The 22,571-nt window shown below is 39.0% G+C and overlaps 2 protein-coding genes across 4 annotated transcripts in view; one reads left to right on the top strand and one right to left on the bottom strand.

Annotated features, from left to right (window-relative positions):
• Positions 1–8,152, top strand: part of LOC121853110 (ankyrin repeat domain-containing protein 11-like) — a 43,338-nt gene extending 35,186 nt beyond the window's left edge. Inside the window, exons 11-15 of the mRNA XM_042347052.1 lie at positions 36–235; positions 605–817; positions 2,120–2,251; positions 5,923–6,039; positions 6,773–8,152. Coding sequence (XP_042202986.1) covers positions 36–235; positions 605–817; positions 2,120–2,251; positions 5,923–6,039; positions 6,773–6,952 — 842 coding nt within the window. The 3' untranslated portion in view covers positions 6,953–8,152. The remainder of the gene's footprint in view (positions 1–35; positions 236–604; positions 818–2,119; positions 2,252–5,922; positions 6,040–6,772) is intronic.
• Positions 8,153–17,561: 9,409 nt separating this feature from the next.
• The window catches only part of LOC121853179 (phosphatidylinositol 4-kinase type 2-alpha-like), a 65,157-nt gene continuing 60,147 nt past the window's right edge, over positions 17,562–22,571 (bottom strand). For all 3 annotated transcript variants that reach the window (XM_042347152.1, XM_042347151.1, XM_042347150.1), the window contains 2 exons: positions 22,149–22,288; positions 17,562–21,948 (listed from right to left, as the gene is read on the bottom strand). In XM_042347152.1, the coding sequence (XP_042203086.1) occupies positions 21,849–21,948; positions 22,149–22,288 (240 nt within the window). In that variant the 3' untranslated portion in view covers positions 17,562–21,848. The remainder of the gene's footprint in view (positions 21,949–22,148; positions 22,289–22,571) is intronic.

The following is a 22,571-nucleotide window of genomic DNA, read 5'->3' as shown; positions in this document are numbered from 1 at the left end:
GATGTGCAGTCAGTAATGGGATCATATTCTTCCAGCCTCAACCTGTACAGTTAAAACTGAACCATCAGTGAAAGTAGAGGAATCCTCGCGTCCTACCACAAGTATGGATGATGCAGTTCATCCACGGAAGAGAAAATTAAAAATGAAAGAGCCTGAAGCTGAACCTCCCATTGTCTCTTTAGTGGATCAACCAATGAGTAACTGTTATGAAACATTTCTCAATATTAGGAAACAGGTAGGTGTCACATTTGGTTTAATTCTATTCCATGCTACTTCTTTTATTTTATATAATAATTTAAAGGAAGTGAAGAAAGGGGTGTGTTTATATTGAGTGACATAGACATGAAGATTATATCAAGACTTGCAGTGAAAGTAGTGGTGAGCAGAATAGGTTTTTGAGGGACAATTTTAAGTCCAATTTGGGAAATGTAATGTTTAGAGAACATACATTATGTTAAATTGAGGCCATCCATATTTAGAGAACGTTTTTCTTTTTTTAAGACCAGCTCTCCGTGCTGTATTTTGCTCGAGTAATGAATAACAAGTGAAAAGATACATGGTTTTTGTAAGGTGTAATCATTTCTTTTTGGGGGGTCCCATATAGATTGAGCGCCGGCGAGAGAATTTACGACCAGTGCAGCCAAAGCCACCGCAGGGATTCAAAGACTACTTAATGAACCGCTGTTCGTATGTGTTAGCTGGGAATGCTACATCAAGGTTATCGGTTCCAATTATACCCCCTCCAGCATCACTTACTTCGCTATTAAAAGAACTCTTTAATGATCAAGAAAAAGAACGTTATCGCCTCAGACTTCAGGTACGTAACATTTGTTCCTTGTCCTTCGCTTAGATATTAGGCAGGCTTTCGTGTGCAATAAATTCATGCATCTTCTAAATATATCATATAGTACATAATGGATTTTGATAATTGTGATGATAGTGGTGAAGCCTTTAGCAAGCATCTCCTTTATTGGTGTTCAAATATGGGAGTTCTGGTAGTATCATAAACCACTTAGTGTAATATAAATGTCTTTAAAATGTGTATTAAGTGTGCAAACTGTTTTCAACAGACTCGTATACAGTGAACCCTCAGTCGTCCTTATTAAATGGGGAAAGGAGGGTTCGGGTTAGCCAAAAGTTTGGACAAGCTGGATTACATTATAAGTATAGAAAAGATGCATGGCAAATTTAATGAAGCATAATAAATTTATCAACCAAATTAGTACTTAATGTATTTCCCACCGTAAAAGTTAGTCAGTCTATCTTTTTTTTCTTTTTTTTAATCACCCTATGTCTTATATGCCAAAGGTTAACCCCAGGGGATGCAGTTGTCCAGATGGGAATAATACCAAGACTCCCTCTGTATGGTACAAATTGCCAAATCCAGCAACCTTGGAACTCTAGATTGCTTTTCATACTAATTAAGAATTTCTAACCATATTTAAACATTTACTTTTGAAAAACTATTACTTATTTTATCTCAAAAATCAATTCATTTGGGAAGGCAATAAATGTACTGTATAGTAAATGAGGATAATGGCAATGGTAGTGACTGACATGACATGCTTAAGTTCTGTTACTCGGGAGCTATATGTTTTCACATGAACTTTCTTTTGTAAACTATTTAACAAGAATAATGTAAAGAATATTGATACTACTCTGTAAAAGAGAGAGAAAGATGAACAGTAGAAAAGAATATAAGAATAAGAAAGAGGAAGAGTTTGTAACCGAAAGAAGAAGGGTAAGAAACAGTGAAAAAAACAACACTTTATATGGTTAACCCTTAGGCCCCGGGTGACGTTCCAGAACGTCCGACTACCGCGCCCCGGGTGACGTTCCCCCCGCGTTGGGGGTACTGCCAGCAGCACCCTAACCCAGGGCTTAAGGGTTAAATGTTAGAAAAGGGTAATAGCTTTGTGGAAACTTGCTTAGAGCTCCTCACAGGTGGCATATAAATAACAACTGACACCATGTAGTCACCAGGCTAGCTGGGTATTCTGGATCAGCTGAAGCCCTAACCACCGAGGGTTCACTGTATACAGTATATCTTTATGATCTTTTATGTAATTTCTATTTCCATTTTTGGTAATACTGTTTCATTGTTAATCTTTATTTGCAGCACCTTATAGAGAAGGAGAAGCTGGTGCTAAGTGTTGAACAGGAAATCCTTCGTGTTCATGGCAGGGCTGCCAGGGCACTTGCCAATCAAGCACTCCCATTTTCTGTCTGTACATTTCTGAAGGATGAAGAGGTGAGTACTTGAATATATAGTACTGCTATCCAGGGCAGGGATACTCAAAAGGTGATAAAAAGTTATGATCTGCAGGGTGGTTGCAAGTGAGATGAGACTAAGGAAGCTGTGTCTTGCCTACGATGTCTGTTATTACCGCATACTCAAAAAGAAATTAATTATGTCATATGGTGGTAACATCTTGGCCACGAGATACGACTCGGTCACAGTCGCCGATCTATGTCATGGTCTGTTTACCAATCCCAACACAGTTAACAGTTACTGGGGGTGGCTGCACAACCAATCACGACACTAGCATGTCGGCTGATATTGTCAACACGAAGATGGAAGACACTGGTAATGTTGTCTCGTTGCCAAAATCAAAGAGAAGAAGACCTCTTTGAAGAGGTGAGGAAAGGTAGGCAAATTTTCCTCGGGAAGCTGGATAATACCAACAGGGTCAAGACCAAAAACAGTGCCTGGCTCGCGGTGGTAGAGGCAGTGAATGCTGCTTTTAAATAAACCAGACGAGATAAAGAAAGTATTGACCTATAAACTGAGTTATCAACATGGTAAAATTATTATTATTACATTATCATAATTATTTTATTCATCTTCCAATAATTGTATAGACAATCCCTTCAGAAGCCTTTACTTTGCATTCTACATATTTGAATATACACCTGTAGTGGCCCATCCCTTAAACATATTTCGTGATGTAGGGGAAGTCGGGCAAAATTTCTACTTGGGTAATGACCTTACTTGGGGTCAATCATGTGGTATCTCCAATTACACTTAGAAAACATCACTGCTGTAGAAGCGTGAGATCTCCTTGTTTGGTGTTGTGTATGTGGTCCTATCTCCTTGCACAACCGTATAATTTCTTGGCAAAGAAATCGATATTGACGAATCAAAACTTCATCTCTTAACATGCAAAGGATCCAGCGGATCCTGTATCATCTTTCTCTGCGCAGGGTAGGGCACGGCCGAACACATATGCTGCTACGAGCTCCTTGAACACCATGTAGTCTGTCGGCGGTGTCATCTGCACAAATGCAATTGCCTGGATACAGCGATTTATAGTTATTTATGTACCTTTTTACCTTATTTTGGGGTTCTATTAGCTCTTACTACTACAGTATATACTTTCCCTTGCAACTCTATATTTCAGTTTATACTTTCAATGTATTTTAAATGGTTGTAATAATGCTGATGAGGATGGGCCATCAAAGCTTACGATCTCACTTATAAAGCCTGTAAAGGCCTGGGACTTTGGGGATAGGAATCCCTTACCAGACTAATCAAGTTCTTAATTAAGGAAAGTCAAGGACCATGGTTTTCTGAGGAATAACAAACAACCGTTTGAGATTGACATCTCTTTACTATAAAAAATATAACACAAAACTCTGACACCACTCGACAAACATCAAATAACAACGGGAGTCAAACAATTAAGTCAAGTCAACAGTTAATGGAGTCAAACAATTAATGGAAGCAAACAATAAAAGGGAGCAAACAATTAATGGGAGCCAGCAATTAATAGAATCAAACAATTAATGGGAGTCAACAACTGATAGAATCAAACAATGAACAGATATTTCCTACGGCAGTGGCCCTGGGGGAAGGTTCTGGAACACGGTGATCCACACTCGGGGTAGGGAAGCGTCCATTCGACTCCACACTCGAGCAACGTCTTGAAATGGCAGGAGAACACTGGGGCACAGACGGAATGAGATGAACTGACGGTCGTGGTATGCGGTAGTGGTATATGACCAGAGAATTGACATTCGATAGGTGAAGGTCTGGGAACACAGCCCACGAGTCCAGGGCCTATGATGAGATCACAGCCAGAATTTGACGGACAGCGGGGTAGCTAGATAGTGACTGTATGGCGGCTGTGTTGAATCTGCCGGTGACCCAGATAGTCGCTGCGGTTCTCACCTCTGTCCAACCGTCCCAAGTGTCGTCCGCACCAGCAAACGAGAGAGTTAGCAGCGGTAACGAGCAGGAAGATCGTTTCCGCCCTTACAAAGCCTGAGCAGTCATAACTAGGGTTGCCATATCTGAACATTAAAAAAAGAGGACATTCCCGAAGACATTCCCCCGGCCCGGCACACACTTTGGCACTATGTAACCTTGAAGCAACCGTGACAATTAATTTTGCATATTTGCATAACATTTATATATATATATATATACACACACACACACACACCAGTATCGGTGCACTGTATTGCATTGTGTTTTTAATGTAGGCTAATATACAACATACATGGTATAGAAATCTTAAAAAAAAAATTACCTTTGCTTAAGGCTGAATATCTTCATTCCCTTAGCTGCAGTCTTCTTCCCCCATTATGTGTGTGCCTTGATGTGCCCATGCATACTTTTCTGTAGATCGGATCTTTTTCAGTATTGGCTGATTGCTCTTTAGAAAGGTATAGAAGTCACTGCAAGATGTTTCTTGGAAGTTGTACTGTACAGTCAGAATGCCTTTCATTGTTTCAACACTCAATTTGTTCCTTTCCTTTGTCCATTGACTTTGTATCAGTGAAAAACTCTTTCTACATTTGCATTGTGAGATGATATAGCAAAGAAGAATTGTGCAATTCTGAGTGGCATTCAATGTTCTTTGATTTTTCAAAGTATCTGAACCACTTTTTATGTGTTGGCAGATTACTAAATTCTTCATCACTCTTGTAATTTTCCACAAACTGCTTCAGGTTACTAACTTGGTCAAACTCTGTCACTGCAGGTTAAGGAATGGCCAACCACCGGTCACCGTCATAGTTGTCAAAACACATAAATAATATAGCGAAAGTGGCTAGATTATGGTTGAAAATTGCTAAAATGCCTTAAATGCAGGACAAGAAAAACAAATGCTACAGTGTAAAAAAAGCCATAAGAAAAAAATGGAATACTTTCAACATTTCATTTATGGCTAATAGCACTAAATACAAAAAAAATAATAATGCACGTGGCTGAAGAACAAGGAAAAGCAGTACATGGCACTACATGCTAGCCCAAAAACTGCTAGCAGCTAAGTTGACAACACCGTATAGGTGTGCACGTGATTTATCAGCTGAAGAATACTGAACGAGATCTCTACGGTTTCCACCTTCTCTCTCTCTCTCAGTCTCTCTCTCTCTCTCGTCATTACAGTTTCATGCTTTTGTCCATGGAGAAAATGATGCAAGCTGAAATTCCAGACTTTTGAAGAATTTTAAAAATTACTTCCGGATTAAGATTTTGAGACCTAAATGGAGGACATGTCCGGGAAAATACTGACGCATGGCAACCCTAGTCATAACTTCGTGTGACCATACGTTATCAAACATGGCCGAGCCCGTGGCCCAATTTTGTTTTTGAGTATCGAGTCACGGCAAAAAATAATATCTTGGCTCAAGTTATGACCAACTCTGGGAGATAGAATGTCTTATCTATTTTTGAGTATCCCGCCCCAGAATCAAATGTGTGATGGTGATGTTATAGTTTATTAGTTTAATTTTTTTTTTTTTTTTTGGGTGAAAACAGTTATTTTGGGGGTACTAATTGAATATTGAATCTAATGTATATATTATTTCTTCTTTAGTATACAGTACAGTATAACCCTCTTGTAATGTGCATACAATACTGCTTGGTCCCACACTCTATATATAATGGTAAGATTAATAAATATCTCATCCCTATAGGTTTACAACATAATCTCACCTGAGCAAGAGAAGGATGGTAATGCTCGTTCTAGATACAATGGCAGGTTGTTTCTTTCATGGCTACAGGATGTTGATGATAAATGGGACAAAATTAAGGTATGTGTTTCAGATGTTATTGAAAAATTACAGTATCCACAACTTTATTTAAAATTTATTTCATTAGAAATGGAGAAAATGTCAGGTAGATCAGTTTTCTCTGCTTGTTGATAATGGAGATAAAACCAAGGTGAGAGAAAATATTAAATATGTGCAGAAAAGATGTTAAGTAACCACTACATTTCAGGACTGCATGTTTCTTTTTGGGTTAAGTAGAAATCATATTTTGCAGATGTGTAAAATGTTCCTTTAAAATAAAGAAATAATCAGTGATGAGAAATCAGGTTTTATAGCCATGGAAAATTTCCTTTTAGATAAAGAAGTAATATATTGACATGTTAATATTAGTTCATCTATTTCATTTGTTGCCATATTCTACATGAAAACTGCCCTTCTTTGAGACTGGTGTTATTTAGAACCTTTTCCTTTTATTTGAGCCACCCTCAAGAACACGTTAATTTTTCCAAGAATAATTTGTATTGACTGACAAGTGAAAATGACCAGAAAGGGGAAGATATACTTGATGAGCAGCAAATATATGCAAGCTGAAAAGTGGATGATAAGAAGCAGGAAGGAACATGTAGACACTGATAAAGGAATTGAGAAAAGGGAAATTAACTCATGATAATTTTGTGCAATTCTTTTATTGTAAATCCCATGTCTGTTAATTTAAAAGTTTTATTTTTAACAAGCGTATTTTCCATTACACCATTAACACAACTAATTTCACCAGGAATTTATGGTGTTACGGCATCATAATGAGGCAGAATCACTTCATGCGGTTCAGCGAATGGACTGGGAGTGGAAACTAAAAGAGTTGGGAGATTGTGATGCAAATTCCCGACCACACATAGATGAGCTTCATGTCCCTATGGTACATGTCTCGGATGATTTTGATCTTCTTCCAGAATGAGTAATTTAGGTAAATTTTTGTTGAATTTATTTTTATCAACATTACACATCTTTTTGAGCTTTGAGCAAGACTTGTGAGGTACATTTTTAGGCAAGAATAATGCCTATAACCTAGCAGTCACATGCTCAATCTTATCTGGGCATAGGCAGGAATGAATCTTCAAAGGAAAGGTTCTTAGAGTTGGGATTTTTCTCTGGCTGTGATATTTGTAAGAGGGTTACAAATTGTATATTAATCCTCATTCAAGGGTGGTGAAGATTAGTATTCCACTAGCCCAGATCTAGTTCAAATTTTGCTTAAGGAGCCCTAGAAATCTATATTTACTTCATGTTGGGAATGTATTGTGTAAATTTATTACAATTTGTGATCCTTTCAGTTTTCAGTCATCGATCTTCCTTGACACTGCTGTAGATTAAGGAATTTTGTGTCAAAGATTTAGGACAGGAAAAAGGTCTGTGTTTCTGTGATATACAATTGACTTTAATAGTATCTAGGGCATATTCAAGGTTATTGATACATCCCACATTTGGGGTGTGCATTAGCTCTCCAAATACTGTATATTTTTTTTTTGTAAGTGTTTCTGTGCAGTTCTTGGCTGCTACCATTGAAAGGTGTTTAATAGTGATGTACAAGATGTTTTAAGAGAGTCAAAATATTAGATAATATTGTGATTGAATGTGAATGTGCACTAGTTGTATAGTTGGAGCTTAAGGCATTGGCACTTCCAGCATACCTGGTTCTGCATGAATGTATTTCACTTGTCAGTTTGCTAAATGTTTATGATTGATGTTTCACTTCCTACCAGAAAGATTATATTCTGATATATGTTGCATTGTTATTGAAGAAAAATTACATAAAATTTTCATTGGAATGGCTTGTATATTGTCTGTGGTGATGTGTGAAGTGAAAGTTTTATGAATGGTTTGGTAATGTTTATTGTAAAGATAATCATGATCAGTCCACAAAAGAAACTTGTCAAATAACAATAAGTAACTTGTAAGATTATTACTTGCTCAATTTATTATAATCTATGCTAAAGCTTCATAACTGAAACTAAAGTACTTAGTTTTACAAGCCCATTAATAAAAATTTTAAAAATAGAAAGGGAACCTAATAATACATGTACCATGTGTTGGATATGTTTTAACACAGAAATGGTAACTTCATTCTAAGTCACCCAATAAAAATTATATCAATTTTGTTGCCCTTTTCACTTGCCATATTAATAATTACAAATAAGGAAAGAAGAGGAATGAGAAAGTGTACAGTATGTTCATTGAAGATGAACAATAAACTACTGGATGAATGATTGTTAAAAAAAATGTATTAAAGGACATCATGGTGAAGATATACTGTTGAGGTCTCTGAAAAATAGGAATTGAGTTTGAGAAAAGGGTATTGACACTTATTTTATTCTTATGGTAATTTTCATATACAGGAGAAAAGGTGTACAGTATATGCCAAAAACTTTGCCATTTTATCTCTAAATCTCGACACACTGATATGGGCATGGGGTCAAAATATGTAACTGTTCCTAATGTTTTGTAGAAGTGTTATTTGTTTTACAACTTGAAGTACTACCTGTAATTTTTTTAATGGCATTTGTTGTGTGTTATGTAGTAGCTATAAGATAGAAAGATGATATAAATGTGCCTTCAAATAAGAACTGTGTGTTGCAAGTGTGTCAATATCACTTCCCGCTTGCTCCGGGCCACACGCAGCAGCTTTAAACAAGACATCCTCCATCACTCGACACTGCTTCTCAACACCCCAGACAACTCTCCAACAATGCTACAATGAAAGTACATTTTTCTGATCTTTTTCTTTTATTAACTCATTTATAAGATGACATTGGATGTTAAAGAAAATTAATAAAAAATGCCATATTATGCCTGCATGGGGCATTTGGCTGTTGATCATGTTTCAGTGCATTTATTAATTGGGATAACTGCCATGCCTAATATCCAAGAAGTCACCATATGGGGTAGTACAAGCACCTAAACTCATTCTGTATTTTGCTACAGGGTAGGTACAGCATCTATCTAGAGCAGTGGTTCTTACCTGGGGGGAGGGAATTTTGAATTTTCAGGGGGGGGATGAAAGCTTGGTGGAAGTGGTTTCTTGATTCAATATACAGTACAGCTCCTCGACTTACGGCGGGGTTAGGGACCCAAATCCAGGTCGTAAGTCGAAAATGCTTAAATAATATATAGAAAATCTAAAATGGGTGTCTCTTTATCTTCTCAGCACCACAAAACTCTCACTTTTAAGCTTGCCAGCCATTTTAAAGTGAATTACAATCGAAAATTTTGTCAGTACACAGCGCAATCAGTGAGGTTGGGACTCGAAAATACGTAATTTGACAAAATTTTGGTACGACTGAGGCGGTCGTAAGTCGGGGAGTAGCTGTAATTGCCAATCATTTATAAATTCAGTTATGCACACAACACTAATGACAGCTAATTGTCAAGATAATAAGTGCGTGTGGATGATTAAAGATAATGCTACCATAAATGAGACAAGCACTCTTAACACTGGATGAATACCCAATATGTTTACCTTGGGTGGGCTGTAAAAGTTATAAGAAGATACAACTTTGCTCTTTCTGACCAATGCACCATCAGGTTTGAGCTGGGGGGCATTGTTTTAGTTCACATATAGTAGTTTTTCTCAAATGCTCTTGATTTTCAGTTGATTATCCAATGAATTGATTTCTTGCCTATTGTTAAGCTCGGTTCCCTTTAATCATATTTGATGCAATTCAAATTCAAATCTAATCAGTGCATTGATTTCTTGTCTATGGTCAACATGTATTTGTGTTCTAATACTTTCTTATTGCTTTGTTATCAAATGTTATGATTCTTTGACTGTGAATGTCATGTTCTCTTGCTTTTGAGCTGAAATTATCCAAAGAATTCGGGATTTCTTTTAATAGTAGCCTAATATTTTATTTCAAATGCAAGTTTTTCCTTGGTTCCTTTTTGTATTAAATTTGAGTGTTGAGAGCAACATACAGTGTGCCCATTCTACAGTTCCTCCAAGGGTTCAAAAATGCTTGTTGGGAAAGAAGCATTACCAACCTTCCCAAGTATTTCAAATAAAGGTGTTGACCATTATACGATGTCTCTACAGTACAGTATATGCGATCGACCAGAGGATGCTTTGCATTGGAAGAAGCTATTCTTTGTACTGTATATAACATAATATGTACTGTAAATTACTAGTAAATGTGGGGAATAAATAAAAAGACAAAATAAAGCAATGGCAAACGTGTCACTATGCAACGAGCTGAGAAACCCCCCCACCGCCCACTGTGCTAGCTCCCACGCAGCTTTATTTTTGGTGGTTCATCTTCCTTCTCTTTATCATCATCATCAAAGTCATCTGCAGCCTCATGTACAGAGTCCACAATCTCCTCCTCTGTCAAGTTGTGGTATCCAGGATCATCCTCCAGCCAAGCCTCCACATCCTCAACTGTAGCATCCTTCTCTCCTGCTTGTAGAATAGGGTGTGTCATACGGAGGCGAATTTTTTTTTTTTGAGTTTGAAAAATCGGCCCATGGTATTAATGATGTAGTTCTATGTGCAGAATCATGTGATATCTTCAGATTTGAAAAGTTTTCATTTTTTGCTAGGTAAATTTTAACTTGAAATCTTATGAAAATTCTGTATTCCCACCCTTTTACCAACATCACTAAATAGCTTATTTAAAGTAAAGTAAATGTATCAGGTTAATTTATTAGGATGAAAATGATCAAGAATAGTGAAACGAATGATCTTGACACATTTATTAAATTTAATATTCCTTTAAAAAACAAAATCAAGTACAAAAACCGGTTTTACTACTACGACCCGGTGTTGCTGCACACCATAGAGAACATGTCTTTCTTGCTTCTGTTTCTACTCATCACCTCCCTGTTGACCACCTGAGCTCGGATGTAGCCTTCCCTCCTCTCCTGACTGTACACGTGACTGCTGGCCTCGCTCACTTGCTGTACACAACGCTCTATACTCTGGGTGTGCGAGGGCCAGGCAGGGACATGCATGGGGTTGTCCAGGAAAGCTCTGACTTGAACATTGGTGAGGCTGCAGGTAAGAGGGGGCTCACTGCCAGCCTGGATGTTATCCAGATCTATGAGATCAGTGAGGGTCTTGGCACCTAGATTGACTTCAGGAGTCTTCCTGACCCTGAAGGAATCGTCACCAACTGATTCATCATGCCCAGATCCTCTCATAAGTCTCATATCCAAGATCTTTTTGACTGCCACTCTTCTCTCCTCCTCATCCTTACTGCAGAGCATTGTCTGCAGAACTGCCTCGGGATGAGCATACCAGGAAGATCTCCTCACAGTCTGCTCCACAATCTGAACAACCTTCCTTGGCTGACTCTCAGGAGCTCAAGCTGGAAGAGAACATGCCTCGGACCTTCGGAGAACGATGACTTGACCTTGGTGTTGAACCAATTTGGCAAGTAGACACCACGATGAATTGGACAATAAGTCTCAGGTTGTGAAGCTGGTCCCTTTCAGTTTATGATGAGCGACCCAAATTCTGCAGAACCTGAGAGCCAAGTGTGAGACTGGACCTATCTGCAGGTAAGCAAGTCTATCAGGCATGACCCCAGTTTTGATGGCACTGCAAATCATGTAACCATAGTACTGGTCAGTACTCAGGTCGTCAATGACAGTATGTGCAAGCTCAACGAGTGGAGGGCCAACTGTGATTTTTTCAAAGCTCGGATTTATTTCTAACTCAGTGGCAGAGTCCAGCATCTTGCCAAGAGGACCAGACCATCTGTTGTTTGAAAGAGTCTTACCATCCAGCTCCTGGATCAGATGTCTGAGTGGCAACTCGTTGGTGTGGAGGTCACAAACAATCCAGACCAGCTTCCTCCCAATCTTCCGCTCTATCCACTGTATGACCCCTCCTTGCCACCCTGTGTTCGTGTTGGTGCTGTCCCCTCCAATGGCCTGCAGGGTCTGGTCTACGTTCCTCTCTCTGAGCCAGTTCACAATGTTATCTGCCACTATCTCAGCTGGTTTCCTGATGTCATATTTCTCTGGAGTGAAATGCCACAAATACTTCCCTCCTGGTTCACTGCAGCAGGAGTAATGTTCCTCCTTCACCATGGCAGGGAACAACTTGTCAGAATCTCCAACTTTCATGAACACTTTTGTGCCATCCCTTCTCCCATCAAAGAACAAACAATTGATTCCATTTTCTCTTATCCCCTTATCAAACTCCTCTTCTAGGTTACTGACAAGTTTCTCCTGAGCTCTCCTTACTTTGTTATGATCTATCACCAGGTGAACATCATCAGGTGTTATCAAACCACCGTCAATCCAGGCAGCTGTTGCTATCTCTGCAGTTTCTCTGAGACCAGTGTAGTCGCATGCTGGCCAGAGCTATGCTCGGGATATCTTTCCTATTTCGAATCTTATGCCTGGAAGGTTTGGGATCATTATTTTCTGGGTTAGGGACAAAGTCACCATTCTCCTGGTCAGCACTCGGATCAGCCATGGGGAAGTCATTAAACTCTGAATCAGCTTGACTCCAATCATCGGCCTTTTTTACCTCACCCTGGGCCTTCTCAAGTCTCTTTTCCTCGGCAACTCTCTCCTCTTCTGTCTCTCTGTGGCAGCCTCCTGTCTCTTGGACTCCGGAATATCTTGGCTAGAAATCATGAGAGCCCTTATACTGCCAGTCTTCTCTCTCTGTGCTTTGACAAATGCCAGTTCGATCACAGGACTCTTCAGTTCACGCTTGCAAATACAGGAGATGTGGGCCTCGGATTTACAGTCACGATCGCATCCAAACTCAGGACAGAGAACAATTGGGCACTTGCAAGTGATTATGTCAAATAACTGGTCCAGTTGCTTGGCAAAGCTGTCCTTAACTGCAAGTTTTCCTCTCCCAAGAGAGATATCTCTTGCCTTTTCCCAACTGGCTAGCAGTCTCTCACTAATCTTCTTCTGACTTGTTATGACTGGAGGCTTGAACTGAGCGTTAGCCAGAGTGTACTGTGCCAAGACAGCTTTGGTCATATCACTGGCAATGTCTTTGTTTGTGTAAGTTCTTTGGTTCTTTTCACTGATTTGCCTGATTAAAACACCGTATCTCAAAGCATCTCTCAATGTAGGCAACTCCGACTTCAGGAGCTCTCTCCCAGACCCAAGATAGTGACTGAGATGGCTGGATTTTTGGTTCCTCGTCCTGACACAAGCAGCCATCGCAAATATTATCAACTTATAAATGCATCAGAATGTGAAACAGAAAAAATATTGTTAGTTGGGTTGTTAAAGAATGAAGTCAGAAAGCAATGTTCACTATTTAATTGTAATGCACTAATGCAGCTGTACGTTAGATTTTCGATAAATTTCACGCTAAAATTTACCGAGCAAAAGGTTGCAAAATATTGAAACTGAAATTATTTTCTGTTTATATACACTAAAATCTACCAAAAAAGTGATGGGCCATTAGTTTTAGCTGATCTTCCCTCCTATGACACACCCTATTGTAGAAGGGTTCTTTGGCAGTCTTCTGATGTGAAGCCCTCAAAATCATGCCCCTCATCAATGTCATAGAGGAGCCTCTTCCAGGCATTGATGAGGGTTGTTGCCTTGACTTCTTTGGCAGAAGCAGCAAAATTAGAGAGCATGGACCAGAAGTTGTATAACTTCAAGTTTCTGAGGGTCCTCTGCCCTCTTGTGTCCACATGATCCTCACTTGTCTCTTCTACTACCATCACTTCATCCAAAAACTTGTGTTTTTTGCAGCATAAATAACACCTAGATCCATTGGCTGTATGACAGAGGTGGTGTAGTGGGTGGCAATGCCTGGCAACTGATCCTTCCATCCCTGCTACACAGTTTTTTAATGTTGAGATGTGAGGAAGCATTATCTAAGAGGATGATGGCCTTCACTTTATCAGCAGGGATTTTCAGATCTTCCACCCGCTTACGCCTGATCACCACAGCATGTTTGAAAAACCAGTCTGAGGTTATGGCTCCTGTAAACCATGCATTCATGGAGTTATAATAGTGGACAGGAAGCCTGTGCATAATGTCCTCGATTGCCTGAGGTTTCTTGCTCTTTCCTACAACCACAGGTGTAAGCATATGGTTCCCAGCATCTGGCACGCAGCAATTCAGACACTCACTCCTACCAGGCACATTTTTTTCACTTCTGGAGGCTTATGTATTTTCTGGTAAAGCTCTCCAATAGTCCAGTTTTGTCTGCATTGTACAGTTGGCATAATCGAAAGTTTACGGCTTCCATTAAGTCCTTCAACTTTTTCCTAAATGGTTCCACAGCATCAATATCAGCGCTGAACCAATCGCCACATATTTTCTTATTCATAATATTGTGGTGCCTTCGAAATTTAAATAACCAAACAGCACTTGCATGAAAATCCTTGACATAAGTTTTTCTAACGTTTCAGCAGCTGCTTGGATTTCCACAGCTATGAATTGTGTATGATAGATTAAAACTAGTACAAGTGTCTAAAGCCCTGCCATAGATGTGTGTTGGTTCATTATTACCTATAATTTGAACATCTTCATATGTGCTGAGAAGTGAGGTAAGTCTCCTACCATTGGTGTTAGTGGTGGGGTCACCTAATTTCTTGTCTAGTATTCAGGTCACCCATCAGGACAGTAGGCTGTGTGTGTAAAGTCTGGGAGATCTGTGTATTGAAGCTGATCTGAGGGAGCATAGGCATTTAGCACATTGAGTGTGGAGTTGCCCAGGTGGATAGTGATTCCATGGTACTGAAAGTTGGTAGCCTTTTTGGTTGCAAGAGGTATATGCAGTTGTGACTTCTTGACATACATTAAACATGTGTGAGTAGAACTAGGATCATAATACACATAATTGGGCAGACTGGGTGGGGTCTTATCATTAGGTGTGAGACACTCCTGCAGACACAATATCGATGTCCTTAGTCACCACTTTGTGGTGTAGGTCAGGGTATCGTTTTCTGAGGGATGAGATGTTCCAACTCACCACCTTCACCGCTCTGTATCTTTGTCTGGTATTAACACTGGTCATTATTTACTATATTCGGAAAGAAGCAAAAGGCACTGTATGATATTGTTTTTTCCCACATTGCCTGTTCCTTTGGCAGCCAATAGGCCTTTTAATCTTTTTGAAACATTTCTGGAACATGTACTGCTCAACAATTGTATTTCAGTGGCAGACATCACCAAACTTTGGTTACACTCGACATCACCATTTTCAGTTTGTGTTTGTTCCTCTTCACTGACCATGTTTTCTTCTGTGTGGACACTAGTTCTTAATGGATCTTGAGTTTCCACATCTGGTACTGACATTTGAATGTCTTCAGTTTGATTGCATTTTTTCCATAGCTGCTGCACTGTGTTGGTGGTGTCCTTTTTCTGTAGTGCATCACAGAGGCTGTTTAATATTTCAAATTGAGCTTTGAGTTCTTTAATTTCATTTCTCAAATCACTGAACTCATCACTTTGTGGGTGTTCATGGGGTGCATTGGCAGCTACCCATTGTGTCAGTATGTCTGTGTTGCCCCATGCTGATCTTCATTGACTGCTGGTGATGATCCTGGAGCTTTGTTGGTGAGGGTGGGCCAGGGGTTGGCTGTAGGGAGTACCCTAGCAGCAATAGTTTCTTGAGACCTGCCTGGGTGGCAAGTCTGGGCACTGAGGGGGTGTAGGAGCTCTGGGACAGTCAGGGTGCCATACAGGAATTCCAACTGTTTGCACCTCTGTTGAATGACACCCCGTTGAGCAACTGTATCTGCAAGCCTGTGTTGCATGTTGTCTTGAGCAGAGAAACCACACCACGGCTTGGTAGAGGTGCATAATCGGGCCACACGGCACCCAGTGTTGACAATTGTAACACCTCTGGGTAGGGGGTTGATAGAGCTACCTTCAGAGTTCGATGGGCACCACGGACTTGAATGGTCTTTGGTGGGTCCTCCTAGCCAACCCAGTCTGCAATGACTGTGTCCTTGCCCATGAGTCGCTTCGTCCTGATGAACTTCTAGTAGTGTAGGGGTTTGGTACTGGTCGAGTCCTATGATGAAGATGGTTTTCATGGTTGGGATGATTGTTCCATGGTTATCCCCCCTATGCTATTGGTGAGGAGATCCTGCATGACTGCTGGGTCACTTCTAATCAGAACATGATCTTGTGTCCTGACTCAGAACTGAAAGTTTATCTAACGCATAGTCCAGCTATCGATACTTGTCTTCAAGTGCTGTACCTACAGGGAAGTTTAATGTTACTCTCATTGGGACGTTGTAGTTGATGGTCTCTTAATTTTTTCGCCTTTTCAGCCTTCTGCTTGTTCCTGGACTGAACAAGTTGAAAGCCATCCTCTCCATTGTTGTCAAGGTCAACACCATAGTCACCTGGCTCACTTAGTGCATCAGGAGAGCTAGAGCGAGTAGCTGGGTCTCCAGTTAACTCAGACATGGTGGAGTTACAGGACTGTACCTATATGCCCGCGTCAGCGGTGGTTGGGAGGCGTAACCCTCTTACAGGAACAAGGGAAACTGGCATCTACAGCGTATTGATGGTGTGAGGGGGAAGCCATGAATGGGCCTTGCAGGAGGGGAGGGAGTGTGGTGTCAGAGACCAAGGTAGCAGGAGTATTCTTAGTTTTTAAACACTTTTATTACAGTACACTTGTTCTTACTCAATGGTATCTTGGCTTTTCTGGTTAGATACAGTATCAAGGTCACGGGAGTGTCGTGGTTGGTGGTGTCTGTGGTAGTGCAGTGGTGGCCACAGGAGTGTGCTGGTGTGAGGTAGTGGTGGCTGGTTGTCATGTGAGTGTGGTAGTGGTGGCTGGTTGTCATGTGAGTGTGGTAGTGGTGGCCGGTGGTCACGAAAGTGAGGTGGTAGTGGTGGCGGTGCTGGGTAGTGTGAGGTAATGGTGGAACTTTTCCAGTGGGGTGCAATGGGTCTGCTGGAACTTTTCTGGGGGGGGGGGGTTGTAGAGAAGCCCCACAACCAGGCTGAACCATGGGGGTGGGGGGTTTACTGCCCCCTCCCCTCCAGCAGAAGCACTTGGGTGTGGGAAGTAGTTGTGGGTGGTAGTCATGGGAGTGTGGTGGCAGTATGGGAGTATGGTGGTGGTGGGTGGTAGTCACAGGAGTGGTGGTGTGAGGTGTTTTGTAGCTGGTGGGTAATGCAAGGTAGTGGTGGCTGGTGGTCATGGGAGTGTGGTGCTGGTGGGTTGTCATGGGAGTGTGGTGGCAGCTAGTGTTGTTAGTGGTGGTGATGGTTTGTGCTGTAGTGACCCACATTCGAGCATGCTGCGAGTTGGTTATTGGTATTTTCAAATTCTATTTTCGAGTAGATACACACTTTTTTTTTCTTTGCTGTTACATCACACACACACACACACACACACACAATCATACAGATAATGAATTGATAAAGTAATTCTGGGCTACTGTATATCTGGTAACAGGTTTCTTAAAAAAAAAAAAGCCTCCCCCCCATTATAATTTTAATCCTGAAAACAAAATCATAAGGAATAAAAGTTATTAATGGGTATCCTTCATATAGATTATTTTAAGGAACTTCATTAAGCATTCAACTGATAAAGGTATTATAAAACTCTATTTAAACAAATGTTAAGACTAGGTATATTTATAAGGAAGCTTTGACATACAGTAATAGAGAGATAAATAGGTACAAGTATAACAGTTTGCATTGACCTTGTTTATAGACTGTTGACCGAGGGTGTATGAAAGTGTTTGTAATAAGATATTCTTTGGTGAATGTATCTCATGAATCATTCAGAAGAGATATGATGAACTGTCAAGGCAAGTTAGGTACCTTGTGTAGATACAAACCTTTGTAAATTTTCTTGAAAAAATTACCAGTATAATACAAGAAAAAGGCTCATCCTTAAAAAATACTATTACAGTTCAAAATACAGGTATAATTTGGCAAAGCCCCCAACAACTTCAAGATAGTTCCCTATATTCACATTAAGCATATACAATATGTAGACAGAACAATATACAATATGAAGGCACCATCCTAAACATGCATCATTCTCACAAGTTTACAAATCATTTGTGAAAGAGAAAAGGAGGAAACTGGCAGTCTTCAATGCAACATTAAAATTTCTTCATTTTTAACCGAGCATCAGTAACAACAACCAGTCAAAAATTCTACATATTCCACATATCAGTCAATTTTGTTAAACGGGCAGATGTACCAAAAAGATGGCCGGTAGAGCACTTTATGGGACACAAATTATAAGAGGCAAATATGAAATTAGTGGAACTGTCCAAAAAAAATTCCAGGATGGAGTCTGAAGATTTAAGGACATGTAGAAAGTCTTAAGAAGCAAAGAATTTATTATAAGAATAAAGGGAGTATTTGAGTTTTTGAATTAACAACCCTGCTGTTTGGTGGGAAAGGCATATTAGATATTATAACGACGTACTATTCATTAGATAACTCTTGGATGTATAACTCCTCTAAACAAATTACTCCTTCACAAAAATTTACAGGCATAAAATATAAATATATTTCATTTACAATAAGTTAGAAGGGTCTATGCTTAAACACTCTAAAAGCAGAACAGTACTTGTATTCCAAGATGTAACAGTAGCAAGTTTACAAGGAATTTGGGGTCCTATTCCTACGAAAACCAGTTATTATTTCTGCCTTAAGAGGCACTACAACAGAATAAGTTTCTCAACTGGGTATCACAATATCTTTCAAATAAAGAATAGTATAATAAGTTTCTAATGGATACAACATAGACTTTTGAAACTTTCTAATACAAAATTCTAATAACCAATAAGAGCAACTCTAGATGGGTCAGTGAGACCTCGTAACTTTTTCCATTAAACCTTTACCTTTTGTTAACCATTCTAGAAAACATTATGCAACACAACTTCAAAGCCAGAAAAGGTTTACACGACTGAGATTAGGTTAAAACATATTTAACAACTTCCATGCAATGGAAAGAGAACATTTGAGTTAATGATATTTAAGAAAGATATTTGGAACAGGAACCAACCTTTATTTTGCCTTTGTAATATTATTTCACTCAAAATTTCTTACTCCAAGTATGAAACACAGGCAAGACAGACTGGTTGTTAATACCATACTATAGCAGGACATAACACACACAATACTTATGCATCACTCCTCTACACCATTATTGGTCATATGATACCTAACATATTGTACATCATCCCAGGTCATGATACCTATCATCATGTACACCAACCAAGATCAAATTATACTTCTATAACATGATACCCAACATCTTGTACACCATCCTAGGTCACATGATGCCCAACATCTTGTAAACTATCATTTGTCATATCAAGCCAAAATACCTTATACACTATCATAGATCAAATGATGCCCAACATTCTTGTACATTACTGTGGGGCACTTTGTGCCCAACTACTAGAGTCATTTGATGGTCAACAGATCACATAATGCACCTTTTTTTTTTCTTATACAGATACACAGTACAGTCCTGTCCTATACTGTACATCATGTTAGGTATTGATGCACAATTTCAGGTAGCGTGTTTCACGATGATTTCAGGCATTTGAATGTTAAGTTACATATACCCCATGATAATGACTAAATATTTTCCTTATAAACCTATTACATCAATTCATGCATTCATTGCCCCCTTCTTGTTGGCTAATGCTGTCCCACTACCTGAGGTTAATATCCTGAAGATTCCATCTAACATCCTCAATAAATGCTGCCTTTTAATTAACTTGATGTGAAAATCACAAAACAAGAGAGTAGTACATCAAGGATAATATATAGTTCCACAGCCTCATATGATAAATAAAAATACATAGTACGTTGACAAAGTCACAAGAGAAGATCACTCTTATTTAACTTGTTATCCTGCTACAGCATCACTCAGTCACTGTTAAAAAATATATCCTTACCTTATAGGGGTTAAGCATTGGGTAACAATAATCAGAAATGCTCATCAACCTGTCAAAATTACATTGAGAGCCATATAATTTCACTGACTGAAGTATTACTTTCCCAACCTGCTTTGGACTCCAGTGTACAAAATAGAAAGCATTAATTAAATGCCTAATCCTGATGCTGCTTATGAAGGGTGAAGAGAGCCTTTATGCACATGTTCAGTGCATAGCTCCTTATCCCATCTTCCGAGGCCAATGTCTTGTGATACATGCACAGTTGCGCGCACACACACACACACATCAGAAACAAGGGCTAATACAAAGCACAGCATATTTATAACACTGAATCAAAAATGTAGATTATCACATACTGTACAAGGAAAAGTAGAATGTGGGTAACTTAAACATTCTATATTTGCCATCTTGTACACTCGTCTAATAAAACAAATACCGTCTCTCACATGCTACACTCATTCTCTTCATACTAAGTTATACCAGACTCAATACGAAATTGAAAAATATATCGCCTATACACCCAAACTTTTAATTTCTGCTTTGGTCACATACTGCTAATTTCAAAACCATCTTACAGAAGACTTGTTAACAGCAAGATGAATTAAATCTCCTCAAAAAAGGAATCCTAAATCCTGAAACACCACTGAAAGAGGGATGAAAAATGCTTGGGTTAATATTAGCACAGTGTTTAATATTTGTGGCTCTTTCTAAGTTATCACAGAGTATTGCGGAGGGCTGGCTGGCTGGCATCCCCCACTAACCATCAAGCGTTGTTCCAGTATTCAGGAAAAAAAAAACTGCAAAAGTGAGGGTAACTTCCATGTGCAATTACCTCAGGTCATATAACTGAGTTTAACAATAGTAATGATAATGAATAATCTTGTCATGACTTAGGGATATCAAACTAACATTCCACAAATATTTTTTCTTACTGTTCTTAATATAGCATTTCACCTCTTGCAACTTATATCCACACACCTAGTTGTGTTTACGTAAAAATATATAGCCTAATTTACTCAATGTGAGTAAATCAAACTATGGAAACTCTGAATGTTACAACTGGCCAAAGGTGGCACTTCCTTAGGATACAGTTAATTCCCCTTATCTGGCATTAATGAATTACTGTTAAAATTGCCAACAGAAAAGTCAAAATACCTAAAATATATCCTTTGAAAACATAAAATCTAGGTTCATACTTAAGGGAATGAAACAAGAGGGCTGTGCCACAAGTAATTTGATTTCTTCTATTGACCAACAATTTCAATATATGAGACTGACTGACCAAATATGTCAAACAGCTGAAACACATAATCCCCTCCCTCCCCCATCATGCTGCACTATGTAGGAAGTCACCTGGTGTATAAATTGATGACAATGACTGGTACAAAACTGAAAACCTTGAGTTACCATTGAACTAGTAATGCAAAACTCATGTTTCAATTAGGTACTTCTAATATTTCAAAATAGATCAATTGTTAATGGCCAAAGATGTATGCATGGTTTTAAGAGTCCAATCTTTTATCAGTTGCATCAAGGGTAAGTCAAGGCTCAATATTACATTCAACATTCTTATAGAGTAGAACCTGGATCATTTTCATCTTTATAGCCAATTATTATGAGATGAACTTTGTGCATTTAATTTCCAGTACATCTTATTGTTCTCATTCAGTACTATTGATTTAAATAATATAAAAATACTTAAAAGCATTCTTGAAGTGCAGTATGATTGATCCCATCCTTAACAAATATGATCAAGGCTCTGTGAGAATATTTCATGATGATCTGATACCAATAAGACACTTTTCTGTACATTTAAATGCATTTAAAAAAATTTAACAAACACTATATCAAAAAGTACACGTGTAATCAATAGTTAACTGAGCTATGTGTAAAGACCTGCCAAAATACTCAAAAGCCAATCCAATGGTGTGATGGGGAAAAAATAAATTTTATTGTCATCTTCCCTCAGCACCATGAGAAGAACGGACTCTTTTCTTGGAATGACTGTGTGAATGTGTCACTGAAGGATCGGAAGCGGGCTGTTGTCCCAACACGCCCTTTAGACCTATACAGAGGAGAATGGGAAGATAGTTAATCAATTAAATACCATCATAACTGAAACAATATACTGTAATATAAATTTTATTTAAGAAATTATTGTGTAATTTTTTATGGACACATTTTCCCCTGGGAATCTTAAAGAAGCCAAATAACTAATAATGTCTCTACTACCTTGCAATCCCCAAGATTAACTGACCAACTCACCGTTCAACAATAACTGCAGGCATTTGAACCAGCTGTACAGGACTCTTGCCATCTCTAAGGGCTTGAGTTAGGTTTAAAATTTGTCCACGCATCACAGACATTTGCCGCTCAAAAATGTGACGATCAAATCCTTTGTCAGTCTGCCAATTACAGTAAAAATTAGTGAAAAAGTAGGTCTAAAAATACTATCACAAGATATGCAAATAAACAAAAACTTAATTAATTACAGTAAAGCTATAGCAATTAATTACTTAAGTACTGTATTGTATCTGGACCTGTTGAATACATGGGATGTTTAGAAGGGTAGAGAGCAAAGGGACTAAATTAAAGACTGGTGGAATGGGCAGGGAGAGGTTCACCGAGAAAGATGGACAAGGAGAAGGTGAACGAGGTGTACAGGAGCAATGTAGCTAATGCACTGGA

Source organism: Homarus americanus, unplaced genomic scaffold (assembly GCF_018991925.1).
Source record: "Homarus americanus isolate GMGI-L3 unplaced genomic scaffold, GMGI_Hamer_2.0 scaffold32871, whole genome shotgun sequence".
In the NCBI taxonomy this organism is placed as follows: Eukaryota; Metazoa; Arthropoda; class Malacostraca; order Decapoda; family Nephropidae; genus Homarus; species Homarus americanus.
This window is presented reverse-complemented; position numbering and strand designations above follow the sequence as displayed.